The following is a 10731-nucleotide window of genomic DNA, read 5'->3' as shown; positions in this document are numbered from 1 at the left end:
ACAACACCGCACAGACTCCCACACAGCCCCGCAAAGCCCCGCGTACCCCCGCATAGACCCCCATACAGCCTCGCACAGACCCACGCACAGCGCCACATATCCCCGCAAAATACATTTTGGTTTCATTTTCGTATGTTTTTTGGTGCAACTGTAAAAATGGCATGAAGCTCTGAAAAAATTGGTTTAAGCTGTGAGCTAGGAGTCAGGAATGCTTCAAGGGGCGATCCCCATGATGTCCCCGTGTCATTTCAGCAGTGTTTCCATCATTTTCTGACGTTTTTAGACCTTTAGAAAAAAAACGGGGGGGGGGGGGATCATGGTAAAAATGCTCGGGTCTCCCATAGACTTACATTTGGCCCGCTGCTTGGGTCAAGTACCCAAGTATATCAATGTGCTCGGCCTGAGAGACGAGCACAGGAGCATTTTAGCTCGCTCATCACTAGTACTCATCTAAAACTGTTTCCCAAAGATAAAAAACGAGAATTAACTTAAAAAGATTAGAGAAAAGACAGGACTAACAATATTATAGAAAGAGGATACAGAAGGTGAGGAGTAAAGCAAATAGTCAGAACGATACATATAAAATATGTCTTCTTTTAAACACATACTCCAAAGTTGCACTCACTATTCTGCTGGTGCAGTCACTGTGTACATACATTACATTACTGATCCTGAGTTACATCCTGTATTATACCCCAGAGCTGCACTCACTATTCTGCTGGTGCAGTCACTGTGTACATACATTACTGATCCTGAGTTACATCCTGTATTTTACCCCAGAGCTGCACTCACTATTCTGCTGGTGCAGTCACTGTGTACACACATTACATTACTGATCCTGAGTTACATCCTGTATTATACCCCAGAGCTGCACTCACTATTCTGCTGGTGCAGTCACTGTGTACATACATTACATTACTGATCCTGAGTTACCTCCTGTATTATACTCCAGAGCTGCACTCACTATTCTGCTGGTGCAGTCACTGTGTACATACATTACATTACTGATCCTGAGTTACATCCTGCATTATACCCCAGAGCTGCACTCACTATTCTGCTGGTGCAGTCACTGTGTACATACATTACATTACTGATCCTGAGTTACCTCCTGTATTATACTCCAGAGCTGCACTCACTATTCTGTTGGTGCAGTCACTGTGTACATACATTACATTACTGATCCTGAGTTACATCCTGTATTATACCCCAGAGCTGCACTCATTATTCTGCTGGTGCAGTCACTTTGTACATACATTACATTACTGATCCTGAGTTACATCCTGCATTATACCCCAGAGCTGCACTCACTATTCTGTTGGTGCAGTCACTGTGTACATACATTACATTACTGATCCTGAGTTACCTCCTGTATTATACTCCAGAGCTGCACTCACTATTCTGCTGGTGCAGTCACTGTGTACATACATTACATTACTGATCCTGAGTTACCTCCTGTATTATACTCCAGAGCTGCACTCACTATTCTGCTGGTGCAGTCACTGTGTACATACATTACATTACTGATCCTGAGTTACATCCTGTATTATACCCCAGAGCTGCACTCATTATTCTGCTGGTGCAGTCACTGTGTACATACATTACATTACTGATCCTGAGTTACATCCTGCATTATACCCCAGAGCTGCACTCACTATTCTGTTGGTGCAGTCACTGTGTACATACATTACATTACTGATCCTGAGTTACCTCCTGTATTATACTCCAGAGCTGCACTCACAATTCTGTTGGTGCAGTCACTGTGTACATACATTACATTGCTGATCCTGAGTTACCTCCTGTATTATACTCCAGAGCTGCACTCACTATTCTGCTGGTGCAGTCACTGTGTACATACATTACATTACTGATCCTGAGTTACCTCCTGCATTATACTCCAGAGCTGCACTCACTATTCTGCTGGTGCAGTCACTGTGTACATACATTACATTACTGATCCTGAGTTACCTCCTGTATTATACTCCAGAGCTGCACTCACTATTCTGCTGGTGCAGTCACTGTGTACATACATTACATTACTGATCCTGAGTTACATCCTGTATTATACCCCAGAGCTGCACTCATTATTCTGCTGGTGCAGTCACTGTGTACATACATTACATTACTGATCCTGAGTTACATCCTGCATTATACCCCAGAGCTGCACTCCCTATTCTGTTGGTGCAGTCACTGTGTACATACATTACATTACTGATCCTGAGTTACCTCCTGTATTATACTCCAGAGCTGCACTCACTATTCTGCTGGTGCAGTCACTGTGTACATACATTACATTACTGATCCTGAGTTACATCCTGTATTATACTCCAGAGCTGCACTCACTATTCTGCTGGTACAGTCACTGTGTACATACATTACATTACTGATCCTGAGTTACATCCTGTATTATACTCCAGAGCTGCACTCACTATTCTGCTGGTGCAGTCACTGTGTACATACATTACATTACTGATCCTGAGTTACCTCCTGCATTATACTCCAGAGCTGCACTCACTATTCTGCTGGTGCAGTCACTGTGTACATACATTACTGATCCTGAGATACATGGGTCACCCTCCCAGGGCTGTGGGGTAATCGGTACTGGGCCGGTGTCAGCGGGATGTGTCACAGCAGCAGTGACCTGGTCCGTGGTCCTGGGCGCCCATGTATTGGGGGAATGTAGTTAGATGAATAGTTTGTGACGCCACCTGTGGTGTTCGGCAAGGGAGGTGTTAAGCCGACGCTGCATGCAGATCCGCTGGGACTGATGGTATGGTGCAGCAAAGATGTAAAAGCTCCCCACAGGTGACGCTATAGTCCCAGGGCAGTGTAGATGTGGTTGGTACAGGGATGTAGCAGTGCCAGAAAGGTAGGAAGCAGACAAGACACAGCGGGATGCAATTTCTGTACCTTTACTTGATAACTGCAGTCCAGGGTCCTGATTACAGATGGTAACGGAGCAGGCTAGCCTGGAAGCAATTCAGGGATTCTCTCTCAGCAGACGGGCTGTGCAGTCTCCTTCCTAACGCTTATTTGAATGTAGCACTGCAGTACCAAGTTACTCTGAAGTTCCTCCTGTCAGATGTTCCCAAGAACCGTACTTGCATGGCAGACATCTGTAGCTTCCTCGCTCTCTGAGTCCTGGCTCTCTATCCAAGCTGCTGTTGTGCCTCAAGTCTTAGATGGGAGTAGGGCATGTACAGCCTCCTACTCCTCTGGTATCTGCTGTAGGACCTTTAATATCCATACAGCCGTGGAGACCAGGCTCCAGTTCGTGCGCTCTCAAGCTGAGGGAGCTCGCCTTCCGCAGCTCAACCTCCAGCTTCCTTCCACACGTCTGCACACTTCACTCTCTGCAGACTCACTGAACTCTACTTCCTTCTGGCCCTCGGAGAGCACTCCTCACCTTAATCTTTGTTCAGAGCTCCCCCTGCTGGCCAGGAGTGGAACTGTGTTGCATGTATGGATTGACTGCGAGAGAGACCCATCATTGCCTCCAAGCCTGGCATTACCCTTCCCTGGAGGAAGGCAAAGCCACTGTGGCGACCATACTCCTGGGAGCGCCACATTCCCCCCTAGTCAGCAACTCAGCACTCCTGGGCTGAACAAAAACATGAAAAACACATATGAACAGTTATACATTAATAATTGTACAAGATTTGTAAAAAAGGAAAAATGTACAAAAACCAAGTGCTTCAAAAATGGTCCTATGATGATAAGTCCAGCATCAATGTCCATGGTCCATTCCTGGGCAAATGGTGAAAGTTTTTGACCACACACAAGTCCTGTGGTTCAGTGTCCATAAAACAAATTCCAAAGGAAACTCTTACAGGTTACCTGTAGGCACAAAACGTGAAAAACTGTTACATATTTACATTTCAACAATTTCAACATTTACATTTAACTATATACGATATCTAAGGGGTGGTATACCTTGTGTGGTGCGGGTAGACCTGCGTAACTCTAGTGTGGGCAAACTGGGTAGCATTCTCCTATGGACTCTTAGGCCTCTTTCACACTTCCGTTTTTTACAATCAGTCACAATCCGCCAGGTTTTGATAAAAAACGGATCCTCAAAAAAAAAAAAAAAATTCTCTCTCTCTCTCTCTCTCTCTCTCTCTCTCTCTCTCCCCCCTTCCCGGCCAGCGATTCCTTTAAATTTCTTCATTTTCAGGATCCGTCTAAAAACGGATCCTGTGCCATCCGTTCACATCAGTTGAGAACGGATCCGCTTGTCCGCCTTTTTGGCGGATTATAACTGATGCAAAAAACTGAAGTGTGAAAGAGGCCTTAGACTCACCATGAGTACAACAGGTTCACCACTGGCAGGGCGAGGGTTCTCTGGCTCCACTGCTGGTGTGGCATCTGCTACCTGATTTTCCTGATTCTCTTGAGTCACTTCTTCTTGTGCTACCACTTGGGGAAACAGCAACACTGGCACCACTATAGCATCGTTCACTTTAGTCCAATTCGCAGGGAACTCTCCAAGCACTGTGCTGAGCTTCTCTTCTTCCACCATGGGTTGGATGTTATCTGGTTCTTCTTTCCTTTCTTTTAACTGGTCAGGACACAACTTAAAATGATCTCTTGATACTGCTGCTGAGGTCTCTCCTCCATCTTTACTAACAAGGCAAACCTTGGTATTATCAAAGTTCGAGGGCAGAATGGTATAAGGTTCAGCTTCCCACTGATCATCCAATTTGTGCAATCTTCTCTTTCTTTTCAAGACTTGCTCCCCTGGTGACAAAGGAATGGCAGGTGCATTTTCATTGTAAAGCTTCTCCTGCTTTTGTCTTGCCAGAGCCAGACTCTTCTCCACACATTCTTGAACTCTTCTGTACTGTTGCTGCCTCTCCGTGTCCCAATCAGCATCTGGGGATGCTACTTCAGGCGTCAGGACTCCCATGTCTAAGTCAATAGGCAGTTTACCAGGTCTGGCTCTAATTAAATAGGCTGGGGTACAGTTGGTAGAGTTCACGGGAATATGGTTGTAGAGGTCTACCAGATCGGGCAACTTCTCTGGCTACAGATTCCTCTCCTCCAAGGGCAAAGTCTTCAGGAGGTCAATCATTACCTGGTTCATCTTCTCGCACATGCCATTGGTCTGTGGGTGATACGGTGTTGTCCGGATCTTCTTACAACCATACAGGTTACAGAATTCTTGGAACACTTCTGCCTCAAAAGCTGGACCTTGATCTGTCAGCACTCCTTCAGGATACCCATGGGGTCTACAGAAGTGCTGTTGGAATGCTCTGGCTGCTGTCCTGGCAGTTTGATCTTTGACAGGCACAACTACCAGGAATCTTGAGTAGTGGTCCACAATGGTAAGTGCATAGCTGTAGCCTGACCGGCTCGGAACCAGCTTCACATGGTCCAGGGCTACCAAATCAAGGGGCTGCTTGGTGATGATTGGCTGTAGGGGAGCTCTCTGGCTGTCTCGATCCTTTCTGCGCAGGTTACATTGTCCACACTCCCGTCACCACCTCTCAATGGCTTTCCTCATACCAGTCCAATAGAACCTCTCTCGGAGCAATACTTCCAACTTCTTCCATCCGAAGTGTCCAGCTCCATTGTGGTATGCTTCCAGGACCATTGATGCCTCTCTCTTTGGGACTATCACCTGCCAAACCAGCTCATGAGTGCGGGCAATGATACACCTCAGACAACTTCCCTTCATAAATGAACAGCCGGGCTCTTTCCTTCCACAACTGCTGAGTTTCTTCAGGAGCATCCGACTCTGGACGTGAGTCAGCTCGTGTCAGCATCTCCTTCACCAGGCGGACTGCAGGGTCACTATCTTGCGTTTCTGCCCAATCATGATGGGGCAATGGGTTCAGGGTGACCTCCTTCAAGCCAGACCGTCGGTTTCTCACTCCTTGAGCACGTTGGGCCGCAAGTGGCCGGTGGAATGGAGGTAGCTCTATCTCTTCAAGAGCCTCAGGGTCTTCTCTTGCATCTGGTAGGTTAGGCATTCTGGACAGCGCATCAGCATTGGCATTCTTGTGCCCTGCCCGGTACTTGATGGTAAATTCATAGTTCGATAGCCGAGCCATCCATCGCTGTTCCAGTGCACCTAGTTTTGCAGTGTCCAAATGCGTCAACGGATGGTTGTCCATGAAGATAGTGAACTTGGCGGAGGCCAGGTAATGCTTGAACCTTTCGGTGACAGCCCAGACTATGGCAAGGAACTCCAGCTTGAAAGAACTGTAGTTATCAGGGATCCTTTCAGTGGGGTGCAGCTTCCTGCTGGCGTAGGAGATCACTCTTTCTTTCCCATTCTGTACCTACGACAGTACTGCTCCTAGTCCCACGTTGCTGGCATCTGTGTACAGCACAAAGGGTTTGTCATAATCTGGGTAAGCCGGACCTCGTCTCCTGTGAGAGCCATCTTCAATCTGGTGAAGGACCTTTCCAACTCTTCAGCCCATTCAAAGGTGGAATTTTTCTGTTTGGTCTTCTTGGACTGCCCCACCAAGAGATTTTGCATAGGGGTGGCTATTTCAGTAAAGCCTTTGATAAATCTTCGGTAGTGGCCTATCAGTCCAAGGAATTGGCGTACTTCAGGAAGGTTGCTGGGCTTCGGCCAGTCCCGGATGACTGTGACCTTGTCAGGATCTGGTGCCACACCTTCTGCACTGACCATGTGACCGAGGTACTGTACCTTTGGGCTTCAGGAGATGGCATTTAGAAGGCTTCACCTTCAGGCCAAAATTGGACAAAGCTTCAAACACTTCAGCCAGGTGTTCCAGATGATCTTCATAGGTTTTGGAGAAAACAATGACATCATCCAGATACAACAGGACCGTCTCAAAGTTCATGTGTCCCAGGCAGCACTCCATCAGCCGTTGAAATGTTCCTGGAGCAGTGCAGAGCCCAAATGGCATATAATTCAACTCACAGAGACCCATTGGAGTGGTAAATGCTGTTCTCTCCTTGTCTGCCTCTGCCACGGGAACCTGCCAATACCCACTGGTGAGATCCAAGGTGGAAAAGTAATTAGCAGTTTTAAGTGCAGCTGATGATTCCTCAATTCTAGGTAATGGGTAGGCATCTTTATGTGTAATGCTGTTAATTTTCCTATAATCAACGCACATTCTCATGGTACCATCCTTTTTCTTTACAAAAACTATTGGAGCTGCCCAGGGGCTACAACTGTCTCTGATGACCCCAGCTTCCTTCATCTCTCTCAACATACTCTTATCACACTGGTACTGTGTTGGGGGTATAGGTCTGTACGTCTCTTTTATGGGTGGATGGTCTCCCGTGGGGATATGATGTTGGACACCTTTTGCCTGCCCAAAATCTAGTGGGTGTTTGCTGAATACCCGCTCATACTCTTGTGTCACTCTGTAAACCCCATTTTTCTGGTATGAAGGTGTAGAGTCAGTTCCCACCTGCAGTTGCTGACACCACTCATCTGGCTGCTTCACAGAGCCTTTGTCCTCCACCTGATCGAATGAGACCAAGGGCTCTGCTGCCTGCAAAGAGTTGTTATTAACGGTGAGCAGCTTGGTAACTGTGGCGTACCGAGGTATTGTGGCTTCCTCCTCCCCACAATTCAAAAGGCGTACAGGTACTCTCCCCATTTGTACATCAACCACCCCTCTGGCTGTCAGGACAGTGGGCCTGCTTTCGGAGTATACCGGTTCCACTAATGCCTGGTAATCCCTCCCTCTAAGGCCTATAGCTGCCCGACACCATATCAACATTTCACTCCTGGGGGGTATTACAATGGGAAAAGCATCACTCAGTCTGACGCTGCCAATCTCTCCGCCAGAGAGTTCTACCTGTTGTCTTTGCATCAGGGCTCGGATCTCCTTCTGCAGGACTTGTTGTTCACTGGAACCAGAAGTCTCAGCTACCTGTTGCAACAAGACAATAACTCAGTCAGACAATTTTCAATTACATTTGTACTAAGAGTCATCATGGGATTACATTCACGTCGATCAATATCAACAACTATCAGACCTTGTGATTTTAGCTCTACCCGCCCCACCTTAACAGTAATTTCCTTGCATCCAATCTGCGGCAAGGTATGACCGTTACTAGCAACTGCTGTTAGTTCATCAGTTGGGCCACGGGTGAGTTCTGAATCAGCCCAATACCTCTTGTACAGAACGTACGGCATAGTGGTCACCTGGGAGCCAGTGTCCAACAAAGCGTTCATGGGGATGCCGTCAATCACCACAGGAAGGATCGGTTTCCCTCCCACATACTTGGCTCTCCAGTTCCTCGGGCCTGCTGAACCTACTCCTTGGGGTTGGCCCTCTGCCTCAGGGGTTGCTTGTCTAAAGGACAGTACCTTGCAAGATGATCTGCCTTGTAGCAGTGATGACAGATGGGACGTCCGTTCTGGTCATAGCGATCGTTGTTCCTTCCTCGAAGTTGCGGGGTTCTCCACCTCCGGAGCCATGGGACATCCTCTGGACTGGAAGCAAGCTGGACCTTTTCTTTGGAGTACTCCTGCAGGGACTGCACGGTTTTGGTAAGTGCAGCCATTCCTTTGGTCAGCTTCTGGACCTGAAGCTCCTCCATTGGATCCTTATCCAGGGTCTGGGTATCAGCCTCCACAGGGATGGAAGGAAAAGGCGTTGTTTCCTGATGGTAGGTGATCGCTAGGTGCCTCTGGAGCGCTGGACGGCTGTCCGTGGGTTCCTGCAGTACCCGTATAGCTTTATCCTTAAAATCAGCAAGGTTCAGATCAGGGGTTTGCATGGTTAGGATGCGTAGCTGCCCCCTGTGGGTACTAGACAGGAGTCCTTCAATGAACTGCTCCTTCAACAGTTTATCTTCTTCCTTTACACTGTCAGGATCATCTTGCTTGACTGCTCGCAGCGCCTCCTGCAGGTTGAGAGCATAATCCCTGATACTGTCTGGTGCCCTCTGTTTACAGCCAAAGAACCGCATCTTGATCTCAGCTGCAGGACGGGTGTCAAAGGTGCTCCTCAGCTTGGCCAGGACCTTTGCAACAGTCTCTTTATCGGTGGCCTGCCAGGCTTTCACCTCCCTCAGTGCGGCACCCGTTAACTGTCCAATCAGGATATTCACTTTCTGGTCTTCAGACAGAGGGTAAACTTTAAACAAGCTGCACAGTCTCTCTTTAAATTCACTCAGGGTATGTGACTCACCCGAGTACTGCGGTAGCCAGGCCGCTCCCGGTATGTAGGGCATAGACAGCGGCATTATGGGAACTGCTGCGGCGGGTGCTCCTCCTGGCGGTACCGCGGGATTGGCAACGGCGCCGACCGCTGCATTGTCGTCTGTCGCGGACATCTTCTCCCCCCTAGTGGATGTTGGTCAGGGCCGGGGGGGTTGTGTGAGCTCACCGGCGACTGCTTCGCAGGCCCGGGGCTCCGGGCTGTAGGCCTCAGCTCCTCCTCCTCTCGTACGATGTCCTATCTTCCCGCGCGGCACTTCTCTTCTTCGCGCTCTGCGGCAGGCTCCGCTCACGAAGGCCGCCCCTCTTTCTTCCCACGCGCGCCAAGCAGCGTGGTATTGGCGGTTTCTGGCGCCAAATTCACACACAGTTCACAAACACAGTCTATGGCACACAGGAGTCGGGGATTCCGGGTTCCGTAATCCTGGTCGTGATGTCAACTTGGGTCGCCATCCCAGGGCTGTGGGGTATTCGGTACTGGGCCGGTGTCAGGGGAATGTGTCACAGCAGCAGTGAACCGCTCCATGGCCCTGGGCGCCCAAGTAATAGGGGATGTAGTTAATGGAATGGAATAGTTTGTGACGCCACCTGTGGTGCTCGGCAAGGGAGATGCTAAGCCGACGCTGCAGACAGACCCACTGGGACTGATGGTATGGTGCAGCAAAGATGTAAAAGCTCCCCACAGGTGAAGCTATAGTCCCAGGGCAGTGTAGATGTGGTTGGCACAGGGATGTAGCAGTGCCGCAAAGGTAGGAAACAGACAAGACACAGTGAGGTGCAATTTCTGTACCTTTACTTGATAACTGCAGTCCAGGGTCCTAATTACAGATGGTATTGGAGCAGGCTAGCCTGGAAGCAATTCAGGGATTCTCTCTCAGCAGACAGGCTGTGCAGTCTCCTTCCTAACGCTTGTTTGAATGAAGCACTCCAGTAATAAGTTACTCTGAAGTTCCTCCTGTCAGATGTTCCCAAGAACCGTACTTGCACGGCAGACAGCTGTAGCCTCTCTTGGGGACTTCTCGCTCTCTGAGTCCTGGCTCTCTATCCAAGCTGCTGTTGTGCCTCAAGTCTTAGTTGGGAGTAGGGCATTTACAGCCTCCTACTCCTCTCGTATCTGCTGTAGGACCATCAGTGTCCGTACAGCCGTGGAGACCAGGCTCCAGTTCGTGCGCTCTCAAGCTGAGGGAGCTCGCCTTCCGCAGCTCAACCTCCAGCTTCCTTCCACACGTCTGCACACTTCACCCTCCGCAGACTCACTAAACTCTACTTCCTCCTGGCCCTCAGAGAGCACTCCTCACCTTAATCTTGGTTCAGAGCTCCCCCTGCTGGCCAGGAGTGGAACGGTGTTGCATGTATGGATTGACTGCGAGAGAGACCCATCATTGCCTCCAAGCCTGGCATTACCCTCCCCTGAAGGAAGGCAAAGCCACTGTGGCGACCATACTCCTGGGGGCGCCACATTACATCTTGTATTATACTCCAGAGCTGCTCTCACTATTCTGCTGGTGCAGTCACTGTGTACATATATTACATTACTGATCCTGAGTTACATCCTGTATTATACTCCAGAGCTGCAC

The 10731-nt window shown here is 48.8% G+C and overlaps 1 protein-coding gene across 1 annotated transcript; it reads right to left on the bottom strand.

Annotated features, from left to right (window-relative positions):
- Positions 1-2893: 2893 nt before the first annotated feature.
- LOC141074316 (uncharacterized) lies at positions 2894-9180 on the bottom strand. Its single transcript, XM_073561945.1, has 2 exons — positions 7785-9180; positions 2894-3834 (listed from the first exon to the last, which is right to left on the bottom strand). The coding sequence occupies exon 1, from the start codon at positions 9178-9180 to the stop codon at positions 8245-8247; it is 936 nt and encodes a 311-aa protein (XP_073418046.1). The 3' UTR covers positions 2894-3834; positions 7785-8244.
- Positions 9181-10731: the final 1551 nt, after the last annotated feature.

This window comes from Dendrobates tinctorius, unplaced genomic scaffold (assembly GCF_039654945.1).
Source record: "Dendrobates tinctorius isolate UK_male_01 unplaced genomic scaffold, ASM3965494v1 ptg000332l, whole genome shotgun sequence".
Classification (NCBI taxonomy): Eukaryota; Metazoa; Chordata; class Amphibia; order Anura; family Dendrobatidae; genus Dendrobates; species Dendrobates tinctorius.
The sequence above is the reverse complement of the archived record's forward strand: the minus strand, read 5'-3'. Positions and strand labels throughout refer to the sequence as shown.

Excerpts from the sequence above, each read along its gene's own strand:
- LOC141074316 (XM_073561945.1), bottom strand. The coding sequence starts at position 9,180 with ATGCCGCTGTCTATGCCCTACATACCGGGAGCGGCCTGGCTACCGCAG.